Raw genomic sequence first — 17,701 nt, forward strand, 5'->3', positions numbered from 1 at the left:
CTCTTAATAAACTTCAAGTCCTTGTTTATGCCCCCAGTAAGTACCTAAGAGTCATCCTTGCCCTGCATGAAGCAGTAGTTTGGTCCTCTTCAGTGTTGTGTGCAATCTATAAGGACCATATCACAACAGCCCTAATTCTTCTGCTGATGGAACTCGTGGTGCTCTGAGTTTGCTCTAACAGTGGTGCTGTGAACATTTCTGAAAAACCTACTGGTATAAACGTATTGGGTATGTAGAGGGGAAGGCCTGGTAAATCCATAAGGAAATGCCAAATAATTTTCAAAATAGTGGTACCAAATGATACTAGCAGTATGAATTTCTTATGATTCATCCCTCTCTATCACCTGGTATCATCAGACTTTGTAATGAGTCATCCTGAGCTCCCAATTCACAATCCTTTAAAACCACAGTACTAGAGAAGACTCCAAAGCCGTATTTACTCATTCATTCCCCCAAATTATCTACTTGGAGCAGGGCACAAAGATGAATCAGACATGGAGTCTGCCTCTGAGAGAACTGAGTATAGCATGGAATATGTATGCTTTATGAATCATTTTCTTCTGATTACAAGATGAATATCCATCCAAAAGCATGTAAGGAACGAAAGAAAAAGAAAAATCATGCAGAATCCCAGCACGACACAACTTTTTAAATGTCGATGTATTTACTTCTAATCTTTTGTCAATTAGTGACTCTCAGCGCCATGCACTCCCACTTGGGATGCTCATTTCACACTTTCTCCTCAACCTCCAGCTACTACTCACAGCTAATGGCACTGCTTCTAATTTCACTGTGAAAATAAAAGCCATCCACATGCTCCCACCACATCTATCTACCTACTAGCCTCCAGGTCCACCATAGCTGTTTCCTTTCTACTATGGCGGATGAGCTGGATGGTGGATAAGCTGTCTGTGTCAGGCCTTCGACCTGTGTACTAGACCCCACCCCCTCACACACTCAAGGACATTGCTCTAGCATGTGACTGTGCTCCCACCTTCTCCAAAATCTTTCTTCCCAGCATTTGGTAACAGCCCCCATATGGGGAGAAGTGGGGGAAACAGGAACATAACCTCCCTCTCTAATGGTCTTTTTTTTTTTTTTTTTGCGGTACGCAGGCCTCTCACTGTTGTGGCCTCTCCCGTTGTGGAGCACAGGCTCCGGACACGCAGGCTCAGCAGTCATGGCTCATGGGCCCAGCCGCTCTGCGGCATGTGGGATCTTCCCGGACCAGGGCACGAACCCATGTCCCCTGCATCGGCAGGCGGACTCTCAATCTAATGGTCATTTTTAAACAACCAGCAGCATATCAGCTGACAAGACCCTCTGGCTTGGAAACCTTATTTTCATTTGCTTCCGGGACACTACTCTCACTTGGTTGGTTCTTCTCTTCCTCACTTGCCTTTGCTGGTTTTTCCAACTTCAAATCTTAGAGTAACTCTATATGACTCGTCATTTCAGTTCACTTACTTTGGTTCCCCCACTTCAGAAGCCCTTTGTCCTGAGGCCTGTAGTCCATGGCTCTAGCATTTATTCACTATCTAGAACCCCCTTCAAGTTGTCTTCTTTCTCCACACCTTTTTCTTCTCTATATACATTCCTTCCTTTGATGATCTCATCCCACTTCATGGCTTTAAATGCCATCTATACCCTGAGGACTTTCAAATTTATGTCTCAAAAAAAAAAAAAAAATTTACGTCTCCAACATGGACTTCTCTCCTAAACTCCAGTTCCATTAATCTACGTCTTCTTGACAATCTCTACTTGGATATTTACAGAAATCTCAAGCTCAACATGTCCAAATAGAAGTCCAGATACTCTGGCCTGCCTTCCACCTCGGCTCTTCCCCACCACAATGCATGGCTTCCTTCCACTTACTCTGGCCAAAAATCTTAAGACTCATACTCAACCCTCCTTCATTCCCCATGTACAATTTGTCAGAAAATCCTTTTAGCTCCACTTTCAAAACATATCTAGAACCTGACCACTTTTCATCACCATCAGCTAGCACCCTGGTCCCAGGCAACATTACATCCCATCCAGATTACTACAACTGCTCCTAGCTACTCCTTGCATCCTCCCCTGCTCACCTTTGGCATATTCTCTACATCACTGTCCAAGTGATCCTGTCCTACCATGACAATCCACTACTCAAATCCCAATAGTTTCCCTTAACAGTTAAAGTAAAAGACAAAGCCCCTAAGGCCCTGCATAATGTGGGTCCAGCAGCCTCTCTGAATACAGCTCCCACTCCCTGTCCATTCTCTGCTCCAGTCACGCTCCCGCCTTGGGCCCTTTTTTCTTGCTGATCTCTAAGTACAGGAAACATCTGAGGACAGGTCTTGTCCAAGAGCTACACTAAACAAAAGCCAATGTAAAGCTTCAGATTTAAAGCTAGGGCTTCCCTGGTGGCGCAGTGGTTGAGAGTCCGCCTGCCGATGCAGGGGATACGGGTTCGTGCCCAGGTCTGGGAAGATCCCACATGCCGCGGAGCGGCTGGGCCCGTGAGCCATGGCCGCTGAGCTTACGCGTCCGGAGCCTGTGCCCTGCAACGGGAGCGGCCACAACAGTGAGAGGCCCGCGTACCACACACAAAAAAAATAATAAATAAAAAATAAAAAAATAAAGCGAAATAAACTGTTTCTAAAATCACCTAGCAGGGGCTTCCCTGGTGGCGCAGTGGTTGCGCGTCCGCCTGCTGATGCAGGGGACACGGGTTCGTGCCCCGGTCCGGGAAGATCCCACATGCCGCGGAGCAGCTAGGCCCGTGAGCCATGGCCGCTGAGCCTGCGCATCTGGAGCCTGCGCTCCGCAACGGGAGAGGCCACAACAGTGAGAGGCCCGCGTACCGCAAAAAAAAATAATAATAATAAATAAAATAAAATAAAATAAAATCACCTAGCAAAAGTGTTCTATAATCTCATTTGTTATTATTTGCCCATTCACAATCTCATTCTGGAATTAAAGAAACACATACACACAATTGGCCCAAACCCTTAAAGCACTAACTAAATAGTACCCTTGTTATTATTTTATCCTTAGGAGAACTTAGCTCCAGGGAAAAACAAAAACAAAAACCAGAATAAACAAGAGCTTTTATCCTGACATTTTCTGATTTTTATTCCCCCACAACTGTGGAAAATGTTTCCTGCATTACTTTTCTGTTTTTAAGTATAACAAGCATAATAATTTAAGGAAATCATACTAACATAATGAACAAATAAATCACAGACTGTTGTGTTAGTTAATAAGCTTCTTTGCGGGTATGTGATAGAAAGACCCCCTCAGTTTCTGCCGGGCAGAGTCCTGACTATAGGCACTCATCAGCACATTGTGCTTACCCTTTAACAGCCAGCTCACTTTGCTTCCCTATTTTTATTATGATGTCTATGATAAAGATAAGCTTTAAAAATGAACTTACAATTAGATAACCATTACTCATTTTGCATTTGTACTACACCTCAGACCAAGCATCATTCTTTGTACACCATGTATTTTCATTTTTCTGTGGCTATTTCAAATGACAAATATAATTTTTAATTGTAATTCTCCTCTCCAACTTGCTGGTTATCCTAGTTCCTGAGTCTAACTTTTTTAATTGCTAAGGAAAATTTTCAATAGGCTAAAACTATTCTTGTTTATTGATACAAAGTCTAATAAAGCCAAAACACAGTGGACATATTTCTTCTTTTAAAACACCAGCCCCAGAGAGCATTAGTGAGTCTAAAGAGTTTTTTCTATTAAAAAAACAATGGTCATTTACAACCAGTATTCTAAGATTTTATGTTAATGGTTTGATATTATTATCAAAAGAGATTTCTACTAATTCTAAAATACTCTCCTCATGTAATATTTGAGATTGTCTTTAAATCTAATTTCTAATAATATTTAAATAAAGGCTGCTAGAAAACTAAAGAGTAATATGTAAGGATACAGCCATATAATACCGGAAGAGCAAACCGATGGACCTGAAATGAAGATGTATGTTACGTTTAGGAATAAATATACTTCAAAAATAATAAACAAAAAGAAGCACTATATAAAAAATATTTACAGATGGGGAGGTAATATACAAATAAAACAAAGTAGTAAGCTTATGGGTAACTTTTAATTTTAAAGACATTTCTCTAATGTAACATTGTCTTTTTAATTAAAAAATTTAAGTATGTGCTACAGTCATTTGGGCTTGAACATTTGCAGATTTTGGAACACTAATAAAACTGCATGAAGTTGCAGAATGTTTATCTCCCTCCTTTTCAGTCTTTGCCCGCAACAAGTTCACTGCTCCAGGGAAAAGATATCTCCATGTTAACGGTTTGCAGTTTAAACTACTTTTCCCAAAAAAGCAAAGCAAATGCCAAGAGATAATGCCATTAGGCAAATCTGTTTACCTAGATTCAATACATTATGCTTCCTAGGTGGCCTCCTTGTTTACATCTCATTTGTATAAACCAAGAACAGAGGAAGGTGACACCTATGCATGTCTATCCTGGGTGACGGAAGGGAGTCAGGTTCCCATAGGAAGACAAATGCAAAGCTCTCCACTGCCTGGGGAATTAGCTCTGGCCCGATTTCTAACATTATTCGCCTACCAAGACCCATTCTCTCTCTCTCTCACTTATAGAAAGCAATGTATTTATACTGAGGTATTTTTCTTTATTTAAGGCTTCTATAGAAGATTGGAGTAAAATAATTAGGCTTCTTCAACCTACAATGATGTGGGAGGGTAGATCGGATCAAAGTCCGTAAGTTATAAACGAGTTAAATTAGAATTCTTTACCAAAATCCTTGGCGATTAGGTAGCCATTTTATAACACGTATTCAATTAAAACTTGAATTGTAACAAATAAGCTGGTTTTATTTAGTGTACATTACCTCTGGCTGAGCAGAAAGTTCTCTTAGAAGATGACCATTCCATACAAACCGCTGGTCTGCCTAAGAGAGAAGTTTTAAAATTAATATTCAGTATCTCCTGCCAATTTGAGTTTCTACAGAAAGAAAAGTATAACAATCAATGTCTCCACCTGGTGGCTAGGAGCAGGTCTCTTTGACATGCTGCAAAAAGAACTCCACTTCCCTGCCAACTTGCCCCTCCTCCGGGTATCCCTGTCTCGTTGCCTCAAGCCAGTGCTGCTGGCCCATCCAGAAACCTGGCAGTCCTCGCAGGCTCTTTCTCTTATATTTAATCAATCATCGAGTCCTAAATCCCCCTCCAGATCCATTTCCTCTTCTACATATCTATTCTCACCACCCCTGGCTAACACCTGACTGCAGCCCAACTACTAAAACAGCCTCCCTAGCCTCAAGCCTTAGCCTGGCCCTTCACAACCTTCCTCCACATGCTGCCAGCAGTTGTTGTCTAACATGACACGTCTCGTGTCTGCTGGAAATTCTTCACTGGCTCACTGTCATCTAAAGAACCAAATCTTCACATGGCCTAACCAGTCCTGGAATCTAGCAACCCCTACTTAACTCTCTGCTCTCATCTCTGGCCACTCTGACTTTCAAACTATACAGAAGGAACTCCCTCAACAACTCAGCAGACTAACCAATTCTCTTCATTCTCTTTATAAAACACAGCAACGGACACTCCCCTGTCCCCCGTCCCCAGCAGAAAGTCACAAGGAGTGGCTCTTGCACTCAGGCATAACCAGTTGAATGGTACACTTCCTGAGATTCAGACTGTGTGTTCCCAATCAGTTTGTGCCAGTTTTTCTTATTATTCATAACATAATTTAACTATTTTATAAATCAATGAAATATGACTTAAAAATAAACTGCTCTTTCTATAAAGTTGAATGATTTACAACAGAACTTGATAAAAGGCAAGTTGCTAAAAACAAAACTTCTGTTGAACTAGTAGTAAAAATGGCAACTATAAAAGACTGGAGAAACATAGTAAAAATATATAGTATTCTGCAAACAGACTGCTCTGTAAGTGTCAAAATCTTTAAAGAGACTTAAACTGGAAAGCATTATGGATATAATTTATACAGGAAAGACAATTAGGAATCAAGGAACCAAAAACAAAGAAAAGCTTATGATCCTACATCAAAAAATTGACCAGTCAATGTAAAATTTTATGTTTTAAGTTGAGATAAAATGTTTATAGTATATATGTTTCACTTATCACTTTTGTGATTCCCGAAGTTATGGTAACTCTGACTCTTCTGATTAGCTGACAAAAAATTCCCTCCCATCCCAACAGATGAGATGGCTTCTTCTTCAGTTTAGCCTAATATTGCCACTGCCTCTGACTGGAACCCTCCTTCTCCCACTGCTGCCTGATCAATAAGGCCTATTCATCATTAAGTCTCGGCTCAAAAATCACCTTCCTCTGCTCTGTACAGTCGTCCCTGACTCCCCCAGACAGAGTGAGTCCCGCCTTCCTTCAGGATCCCACCACACTTGGGTACCTATCTCTGTGACAGCAATTGTCCCTTGTTTTGTGATTGCCTGGACTTCCACTTCCCCAGTAGACTGCAGGCTCCCGAGAGGCAGGGGCATGTCTTTTCATCCTGTGTGGCCGGTGGCTAGTACAGTGCCTGGTACACGGCAGGCATCTGAGAGACATTTCATAGCGAATGGAGACTGTAGCAAAAAAGCAAGAGTCTCTTTGCAGTTAAAAGCCAAATTTCTTCATTGCTTAGCTTACATCTAAACTTACATTGAAGCCTACATATAATCTTACAAAATTAGACTATAAAGTCTTTAAAAAGCCAGTCAACTAAAATATCGATTTAGGATTTCCCTGGTGGCACAGTGGTTAAGAATCCACCTGCCAATGCAGGGGACATGGGATTGATCCCTGGCCCAGGAAGATCCCACATGTCGCGGAGCAACTAAGCCCATGCGCCGCGATTACTGAGCCTGTGCTCTAGACCCCACGAACCACAACTACTGAAGCCTGCGTGCCTAGAGCCCGTGCTCCGCAACAAGAGAAGCCACTGCAATGAGAAGCCTGTGCACTGCAATGAAGAGTAGCCCCTGCTCGCCGCAACTAGAGAAAGCCCGCGCGCAGCAACAAAGACCCAATACAGCCAAAAAAAAAGAAAAGATTTAGGTTGAGCTATATAAAATGATCATTTTTATTGGTCAAATATGGTCAATTAGTGGCAATTTCGTATGGTCCAACCTAATAGATAACTGACAACTTTTTTTTTTTGACAGCAACCTTTTAAATGCTGTCTGCCCCCTAAACATATCTACTTTTGCTAACAAAAAATCAAGGCAGCAATTATCTAGGTTCCTGAACAGCAGAAATTTTATGTTGAAATCACCTGAGGTTCAGTTTTAAAGATACACTTAAGTCAATAAAATAACCAAAAACCCCACCCTAAACAAAAGCATATTTTTCAAGTTCTTAACAAGTTGTTACTTTTCTACTTGTAAAAACTATAAAAAACACCACTGCAGAAAGAACATCATCCATTAGAACATTAATTTTACAAGTACAATTATGTTGCTAATGCTAATAACTATTATAACACAGAACACAGAGAGCTAGGAAATTACCAACATTCATGTTTAAGCTAGATTTCTAAAAATGGACCCCTGTAGTTCTCAATCCTGCCTGTGTAACATACACAGATTCTGGGGTCCTGAATTTGGAAATGAGATGTCTATTTGAAACATGGTATACTTTCAAAGCCCCATACATGATCCTCATAGAGCCAGGACTGAGAAAAATCAGTATGTATTTTATGGATGAAACAGAGAAAATCTCCTTAAAATTATTTTTTTAAAAAGTAATAATAATTGAAAATTAAGCTTACCCTTTCCAAGAGACTCATTTCCTGGAATTCTGGACTAGTGTTAGACAGCCGCTGCAAAGTATGGGTCAAATCATATGTCGTTGAAAAGTAAAACCCATCCACACTCAAGACATGGTTTATCATTGCTAGGAAAGTTTTGTTATCTTGTAACTGTAAACAAAGGGGAGCAAATAATCAGTCTATCTTGTACTTGAAAAGGAATCTATCAACATGACAAAAGAGTGAAAATAAAAACCTGCAAGTTCAGCCCTGTTAAATGCCACTGGCACAAAGACTGGGCGAGGAGGATGCTCACCATTTCCCCAGGACCTGGGACAGTTCCTGATACATGGACAATGCTCAGCACCATAGGGTATTATATTAACTGATTAGACCTCCTTTCCCATTGGTATCCTTCACAATTTTGACTTTAAAGGGCAGAAGAGTCACATTAACAAAACATCACCACCTTAGGTTATGACCTACTGTGTCCCAGACACTTTACAGAGATTCTCCTGTATCTTCACAGCAACCCCTTGCTAGTTTAGCATTAATTATCCTCATTTGACAGAAGAAAAACATAAATTCATGAGGGGCCCAGTAACAGAGAGTCAATAACAAGAGAACAATACCATCCTCATTCCTAAGAAACTTTACTGGTTTGGGCTAGTTGGGAAGTAAAATGGGATTCTTTACCAAAAAAAAAAAAAAAAAAACAAAGACTGAAAAGAGAAGTCCAGGAGAGAGAGAAGTAGCCAAGATGGTAGCACAGGAAAACCCTGAGCTCACCTCCTCCCACAGGCACACCAAAACTACAACTATTCACAGAACAACTATCTATAAGAGAAACCTGAAGACTAGTAGAACAGATTTTTCACAGCTAAAGATATAAAGAAGAAACCATGATATGGGTAGGAGGGGTGGAGACCTGGTATAGTCAAGACCCACACTCTCAGGTTGGTGACCCACAAATGGGGAGAATAATCACAATTGCTGAGGTTCTCCCCAGTGAGCAAGGGGTCTGAGCCCCACATCAGCTACTGAGGCCAACGATCTTGCACCAGGAAGACAAGCCCCCAGAATGTCTGGCTCTGAAGGCCAGAAGGCCAGCAGGGTTTGCGTGCAGGAGAGCAGGACAACTGTAGGAAACAGAGACTCCACTCTTAAAGGGCCCATACAAAATCTCACATGCTCCAAGTCCTAGCATGGAGGCATTTGAAAGGAGCCTAAGTCAGACCCACTTAGTGATCTTTGCGAGCCTCCTGGAGAGGCAGGAGGCAACTGGGACTGCTGCTACTGGGGATGCAGATGTTGGCAGCAGCTGTCTCAGGGAGTTTGTTCTACCACGAGGACACTGGTGCTAGCAAGTGCCATTTTGGAGTCCTCCTTCTGGCCTATTAGTGCAGGGGCTTACCTGCCCACCAGCAGGCCAGCACCAGTGCCGGGACACCCCAGGGCCAACAACAGAAAAGAACAATGAAACTAAGACCTGTTTTTCTGAAAAGATAAATAGAAATTGATAAACCTTTAGCCAGACTCATCAAGAAAAAAGGAGGTAGGGCCTAACTAAAATCAGAAATGAAAGAGGACAAATTACAACCAACACCACAGAAATACAAAGGATCATAAGAGATTATTACAAATAATTATACACCAATAAAATGGACAACCGAGAAGAAATGGATAAATTTCTAGAAATGTACAATCTCCCAAGACTGAATCAGGGAGAAACCGAAAATATGAACAGATTTATTACCAGTAATGAAATTGAATCAGTAACCAAAAAACTACCAACAAAGTCCAGGATCAGATGGCTTCTCAGGTGAATCTACCAAACACTTACAAAAGAGTTAACGCCTAGCCTTCTCAAACTATTCCAAATAATTGAGGAGGAAGGAATGCTTCCAAACTCATTCCATGAGGCTAGCATTACCCTGATACCAAAACCAAATAAAGACACCACACACACACAAAAAAAATTATAGGCCAACATTACTGATGAACACAAATGCAAAAATCCTCAGCAAAACATTAGCAAACCAAACTCAACAGTACATTTAAAAAATCACACACCATGATCAAGTGGTACTGATCCCAAGAGCGGAAGGACAGTTTAATATCCACCAATCAATCAATATGATACACCACATTAACAAACTGAAGAATAAAAAGCATATGATCATCTCAATAGATGCAGGAAGAGCTTTTTACAAAATCCAATATACATTTATGATAAAATCTCTCAACAAAGTGGGTATACAAGGAACATACTTTTAACATTATTAATAAAGACCAGGGAATTCCCTGGCGGTCAAGTGGTTAGGACTCCGTGCTCTCCCTGCTTAGGGCCCAGGTTCAATCCCTGGTCGGAGAACTAAAATCCCACAAACCACGTGACAGGGCCAAAAAAAAAAAAAAGACTATATATGACAAATCTACAGCCAACATCAAGCTCAACAGTGAAAAGCTGAAAGCATTTCCTCTAAGATCAGGAATAAAACAAGGATGCCCATTCTCACTACTTTTACTCAACATATTACTAGATGTCCTAGCTACAGCAATTAGACAAGAAAAAGAAAACAAGGAACCCAAATTGAAAAGAAGTAAAATTGTCACTGTTTTGCAGATGACATGATACTATATTTAGAAAACCCCAAAGTAAAGATGCCACCAAAAAACTAGTAGAATAGGACTTAGTAGAATAGGACTGCCCTGCTGGCGCAGTGGTTAGGAATCTGCCTGCCAATGCAAGGGACACAGGTTCAAGCCCTGGTCCGGGAAGATCCCACATGCTGTGGAACAACTAAGCCCACACGCCACAACTACTGAGCCTGAGCTCTAGAGCCTGTGAGCCACAACTACTGAAGCTCACGTGTCTAAAGCCCATGTTCCGCACAAGAGAAGCCACTGCAATGAGAAGCCTGCGCACCATAACGGAGAGTAGCCCACACTTGCCGCAACTAGAGAAAGCCCACACGCAGCAACGAAAACCCAATGCAGTCAAAAATAAAATAAATAAATTTTAAAGATAAAAATAAAATGGCAGGATATAAAATTAATATATACAGAAGTCTGTTGCATTTCTATGCAGTAACAATGAACTAACAGGAAGAGAAACTGAGAAGACAATCCCATTTACAACTGCATGGAAAAGAATAAAATGCCTAGGAATAAATCTAACCAAGGTGGTAAAAAGACCCGTCATTAGAAAACTGTAAGACATTGACAAGAAAACCATAATTCAAAAGGATATATGTACCCCAATGTTCACTGCAGCACTATTTACAATAGCCAGGACATGGAAACAACCTAAACATCCAACGATAGATGAACAGATAAAGAAGATGTGGTACATATATACAATGGAATATTAGTCAGCCATAAAAAGGAATTAAATTGGGTCATTTGTAGAGATGTGGATGGACCTAGAGTCTGTCATACAGAGTGAAGTAAGCCATAAAAAGAAAAACAAATATCATATATTAACGCATATATGTGGAATCTAGAAAAATGGTACAGATAAACCTATTTGTAGCGCAGGATTAGAGATGTAAACATAGAGAACAGACATGTGGACACGGGCAGCAGTGGGGAGAGGAAGGTGGGACAAATTGGGAGATTAGGTTTGACATAAATACACTACCATGTGTAAATCAGATAGCTAGTGGGAACCTGCTGTATAGCACAGGGAGCTCAGCTCAGTGCTCTGTGACGACCTAGATGGGTGGGATAGGGGCAGGTGGTGGGAGTGAGGTCCAAGAGGAAGGGGATATAGGTATAGCTGACTCACTTCATTGTACAGCAGAAACTAATACAACATTGTAAAGCAATTTTACTCCAATAAAAAAATTTAAAAAGAGGAAAAAAAATGATACAAACAGACCCACAGACAGAGAACAAACTGGTGGTTGCCAGTGGGGAGGGAGGGGTAGGAAGGATGAGTGAAATAGGTAAGGGAGATTAAGAGATACAAACTTCCATTTATAAAATAAGTAAGTCATGGGGATATAATATACAGCATACAGAATACAGTCAATAATATTTTAGTAACTTTGTATGGTGACAGTTGGTAACCAGACTTCTCATGGTGATCATTTTATAATGCGTAAAAATATTGAATTACCATGTTGTACACCTGAAACTAATATAATATTGTAAGTCAATTACACTTCAATAAGCAATAAAGGAAGATCCAGTAAAAGCAGTATATCTATTTATTTTCTGATAATTATTTTAGCTGGCTTTCCCAATGAATACCAAGACTGACATTTGTTTTTATCCTTGTTTTAAAAAATAATTTTTAATATTTGTTACTGTTTAGCAAATGATTAATGTTAATTCATGTTACGAATCTACATACAAAATTTTTAATTTGGCCTCAACATTTTTGTAAAAAACAAAAGGTATAAATAAGCAAAGCATATACAGCGAGGAATGCTAAAATTAGTTACATAGCCTGAAAACAAACCATAGCAATAAAGAAGAAACTGTTCAAGTAAATATTACTAGGCTATTAAATGAAAACAACCATTTTTATTGCCTTAATTCTCATGTCTCATAGAGAATGAGCTTATTAATATATTGATAGATATATATACAGTAAGAAAGAAATTTTAAGTTTAAAGTATAAAAACCATATTCTACAGCTTTACTTAGTCAATAAGACAATAGTGCTAGGACTGATTTTTTTTAAATGTTTATCATAGGTAAGATACATATTTTAGAATGATAAGCTTTCTTTTAAAAACAAACTTTTTGTAATCTTGGGAATAAAAATACAACTTAAAATTTTTAAAAAGCAAATACTATAAATAAAGTACATTTAGAAAACAAGTACTCAATAGACGTAAATCTCTAAACATAATGTTGACTTAAAAAAAGTAATTTTCAAAAACTAGAAGAGGGTTAATGCCATTCATGTAAGTTTAAAAAAATACTGCAAGCAAAAACAGATATTGTTTGAATATGAATACAGGCAGTCTTCACTTTGCGTGATAGGGTGGGACTATAAAAATGACCATGTTATCTTAATCTTAATAATCTTAAACTATCTTAATAATCAATAGGAAAGTTAAGATCATTCCGTGACTTAAAATTTTTTTAATCAACACATTAAAAACTCTCCTACTGTAAGTTATAAATGTATAGGGAGGGCTTCCCTGGTGGTGCAATGGCTGAGAATCTGCCTGCTAATGCAGGGGACACGGGTTCGAGCCCTGGTCTGGGAAGATCCCACATGCCGCGGAGCAACTAGGCCCATGAGCCACAACTACTGAGCCTGTGCGTCTGGAGCCTGTGCTCCAAGAGAGGCCGCGATAGTGAGAGGCCTGTGCACCGCAATGAAGAGTGGCCCCCGCTTGCCACAACTAGAGAAAGCCCTCGCACAGAAACGAAGACACAACACAGCAAAAATAAATAAAATAACTTAAAAGGATATTTTATGTAGCACAGTCATATTCAAGAATAATGTCAAGACATAAAATTATCAAAAAATAAATAAATAAATAAATAAATGTATAGGGAAATGAAAAAATAGTAAAACGTTATTCAGTATACTGTAATTTGAAACATTGATAATTAAAAATATTTTACTTCTGGTCAAAATTTATCAAGAGTAGCCTGAACAGTGCTTGCATTCTTCTCCATGTAAATTATGATACCATCTTTTCTACACCCTGATGAACTGTCGTACATCTAAGCCTGAACTAGCTTCTAACACTTAATCCTTCGTACTATTAATATCATGAAATACTTCTGTGAGTTCCTTTAATGTGAAGTTTGTTACCGGCATCACTTGCTCTGGGACACGTTCAACCTTTTCATCACGACCATTAATGTCGATAACGTCACCTTCACTGAGACCTCTGGCTGCGTAGCCAGAGTCTCTTATTCCCACCATCAGCTATTTCTTCTATACTCTATTCACGTTCAATTTGAATTTCACTTCTAGAGTTGTCATTTTTTGTTTCATTGCACTTTCATCTTTGGTGAGCTAATTCTTTAGTCAATATATCATGGCAACTGAAATTTAAACTGTGTTGTTGGGAACTGGTGTTAACTAAACTGTGGTAACTGAAATCCATGCATATAGGAACTGTGCAAAAAGAGGACTGTTTGAACATGTACACATGCACACACACTTATATTCCCATGTGGCAAAACTGAAGAAAGCTTTCTCCCTAGGGAAAGAGGGAATGAAACGGGATGAGTGGAACTTCAAAGATAATTTTTTTTTTTTAGTAATATATAGGAGCATCCCTTTTATTTTTATTTCTTTTAACATCTTTATTGGAGTATAACTGCTTTACAATGGTGGAAAGATATTTAATATTTTATTTCTTCACAAAAAGGATATGAAGTTAAATCTACGTGTTGACTACATGTGCATTTTCAGTCTGTCCTCTTCTCTTGTATGAAATTTCATATCTAAGAATTGAGTCAGTTAAAAAAACCCAAGTGCAATAAAATATATGAACAGTTTAAAAAGAAATACATTTTAGGGCTAGGTATGTAGAGTGACCAGCTCTATGCATTGTTTAAATAATCAGGTTTAAAAGAAATCCATCAAACATTCTTTGTGTTCCACCTCCCTTCCCCATCCACCCTATGGGGCTTCTTTGGATTTTGCAATTAGTAAGTGCTTCCAGTTCTTACCTGAATATCAGTTAAGTGCAGCATTGTCTTCTTATAAGAAAGGACATCAAAATCTATTGCTTTCCAGATTACATGATTGAAAAATTCACCTATTTTTTTCTTTTTGGTAATGACAATTAGGTAATTACCTGCAAAAAAGCACAGCCAAGTACACATAAACAGAAATAAGGCAACTGTAAAGCCAGAAATAGTAGTCCTTATTCTTTAAAGGCGAGTTATGGGAATTCCCTGGCAGTCCAGTGGTTAGGACTCCGTGCTTTCACTGCCGAGGGTGCAAGTTTGATCTCGGGTCAGGGAACTAAGGTCCTGCAAGCCTTGAGGTGCAGCCAAAATAAATAAAAATAAATAATGGCGAGAGCTGTGCTAAACAGATAAAGGACCCATACTTTTTGAAAAGCAATCGTATAATTTATGAATAGAAAGACCAGCATATTATGTAGACAAATTTTTATTGAAAGATCAAATTTTTTCTCAGAAAGATAAAAGTAAAAGCTTTTGGTAACCAGAGCAGTGATCCTAGCAGATGGAAAGTACAGACAGAAAACGTTTCTCTCTCACTCTCCTGTCATCCCCAAAGCATACGGGCCTCTGCTAATGCATTTTCCAACGTGTAGCTTAAAGCATCATAGGTCATAATATCTGGCCACTGCAGATATCTACACCTCCCATGTCCTTCATGTCATTCTAAATGGTAGAGAAATGTGCTGGGGCACTATAACTAACTGGTTACTGGAACATTCCAAAGATGAGTGGTCAGGAATCAAGAAGCGATCCCAGCACCATGCATTAATACACCAACCCTGATCCTGGCCACCTCCTCCTCCCACAAATAAACCAGGGTAAGCCTTTACCACTAGATTAATTCTTCACATCTGTTCAAGGCTCTAATCACAAGTGCCCTCCCTGAAAGTTTTCCTATGTACATCTCTCTCCTAGAACTTGTCACACTGTTCTGCAGTAATTTACTATTTAAATGCCTCTCTCACTCAACTGTAAGCTACAGGACAAAAGGGACTTGCATCTTTTATAAATAACATCCAGCACAGTGCCTGATACAATAGGAACTTTTCCAAAGTTCAATGAAATAAAATTTAGATTAAAAACCATCACTTTCCTAATAACGCAGAACCATGGAGTTGAAGGTTTAGAATACTCTGGTCCAGGACTTCCCTGGTGGCACAGTGGTGAAGAATCCGCCTGCCAATGCAGAGGACACGGGTTCGAGCCCTGATCGGGGAAGATCCCACGTGCCGTGGAGTAACTAAGCCCGTGTGCCACATCTACTGAGCCTGTGCTCTGGAGCCCATGAGCCCCAACTACTGAAGACCGTGCGCCTAGGGCCCGTGCTCTGCAACAAGAGAAGCCACCGCTATGAGAAGCCTGCGCACCGCAATGAAGAGTAGCCCCCACTCGTCTCAACTAGAGAAAGCATGTGCATAGCAACGAAGACCCAACGCAGCCATAAATAAATAAATAAATAAATTCACACACAAAAAATAGAACCTCAGGCTTACAAATTTAACCACTTGCTATTTGGGGTATATTACTTTTAGAAATTAATGACAAACACCTACAGATTTATTGCCTAAAGCAAGATATAAAGTGTGCCTTCATCTTATACTCTAATAGCGTCGATTTAATTACCTTCTTGTCCATCTCAGCTCATTTTTCTTACCTGCCACCAGATGAATTGTGCCCAGTATACCAAATATTGGTCTTGTGACAGCTGAAGGAGGAATATCTTTCTTGACTTTAAAGAAGAAAGTAAAGAAAAATGACTTAGAAAAAGCTCACCAACTGAAAGAGAAATGTAGTTTCATTTCAATGGTTACTTCAATATGCACGCTTTGTTCTAAGAAAACAACATTCCTTCATTAGCGTTAGACCTCCAGTTAGGCAGAATATAAAATAAAGATGTCCATGTTACATATAAAGGTCTCTGCCTGTCTAGAATATGGTGCCAAAAGTAACACGCTTCAGCAACCTCACTACGTAAATTAAGGGTTATTTTCCAATGCCAATTTTCAACGAAATTTATTCAACCTCTTGTCAGAAACCAAATCTTTACCCCTTTAAGAGAATTAGAAAGTAAATGGAAGTTGAAACAAGATTTTAATCTCAACATGCAACAAATGGAATGCAAAAAAAGGACTCGCCTAATTCCCTAATAAGAATGTGAGACATGGAGGCCAAGATCCAAGAGGGGAGGAGGAAGGAAAAGCCTCCTGTTCATGTCTAAAAGAAACTGATACAGGTATCCAGGGAGGCAATATCATCAGCTGCGATTTTATCAATAATGCCGTTATTAATAAAGACTACCTTACATTACAAGGTTCATTTCACAACTGTTAAACTTTAAGCCAATGTGTTTCACAAAACATATTTTGTAGAACTCTAGTTGAGGGAATAATGCCCAAAAAGGGGGGAGGTAGGGTCTCCCAGTCAAAGAAACTTACTTTGCTACATCCATACTAACTTGACTCCTGCCAGAGTCACAACGCACAGTAGGAAATTAAAGGCTCTGAGAAGGCCTACAGTAAACGAAAGCTGTTCCACTGTTTAATTCAAAGTTTTCCAAACCTATGTGGCTATACAATTTTTCTTTCAGTCACAGTTTAATTATCAGCCTGGGTCCCATTCTGAAACACTGCTGTGAACTCCAGTACTGTTTCTTAAAGGCAGTCCTGTTTTTCTGAATAAACTAATTGTGAATAAGGTCTAAAATTCACTTGTTTCTCTCAATAATTCAATTCACTTAGCAATGCTATGCCATAATTAATTACCATGAAAAATGGAAATACCAGTGCAGTTAAAAGCTCAGAGAAGATTCTGAATATACTGAGATCATTGATAAACATAAATGTACTACTGATACAGCTGTAAGTTACATTAACTGGAGCGTAATATCAATAACATTATGATAATTCCTAAGACTATGTTGGTTTTTCGGGGAAGAAAAAAAATTCCTCTTTCAGTGGCAATGGTTTGTATTCCCAATGATGGTAAAAGGAAACTGCCAGAGAAACTGTGATCGACAGCCCCTCATCATCACTAGCTTCAGGTCAAAGTATCTCTTCATGTGTCTACCAATGACTGTTTGGTTATCATTTTTACATCCAAACTACTCAAAACCTTTAGCTTTGTCCACTCAAATGGGTCTGCATTCTCTACTTACAAATAAAATGTCACTGAAAGGACATAAAATAATTGAAAATACATCCATACTAAAGCTTTTATAAGACATTAGGTGGTAGGGAATTCTCTGGTGGTCCAGTGGTTAGGACTCCGAGCTTCCA

The 17,701-nt window shown here is 39.3% G+C and overlaps 1 protein-coding gene across 1 annotated transcript in view; it reads right to left on the bottom strand.

The window, feature by feature from the left end:
* The window catches only part of SACM1L (SAC1 like phosphatidylinositide phosphatase), a 56,832-nt gene that overhangs the window by 23,326 nt on the left and 15,805 nt on the right, over nt 1–17,701 (bottom strand). The window contains exons 3-7 of the mRNA XM_082638132.1: nt 16,081–16,155; nt 14,406–14,533; nt 7,773–7,922; nt 4,873–4,932; nt 3,932–3,965 (exon numbers count right to left, since the gene is read on the bottom strand). Of these exons, the coding sequence (XP_082494258.1) occupies nt 3,932–3,965; nt 4,873–4,932; nt 7,773–7,922; nt 14,406–14,533; nt 16,081–16,155 (447 nt within the window). The remainder of the gene's footprint in view (nt 1–3,931; nt 3,966–4,872; nt 4,933–7,772; nt 7,923–14,405; nt 14,534–16,080; nt 16,156–17,701) is intronic.

The sequence above is a fragment of the Mesoplodon mirus genome, assembly GCF_964341445.2.
Source record: "Mesoplodon mirus genome assembly, chromosome: 12".
Classification (NCBI taxonomy): domain Eukaryota; kingdom Metazoa; phylum Chordata; class Mammalia; order Artiodactyla; family Ziphiidae; genus Mesoplodon; species Mesoplodon mirus.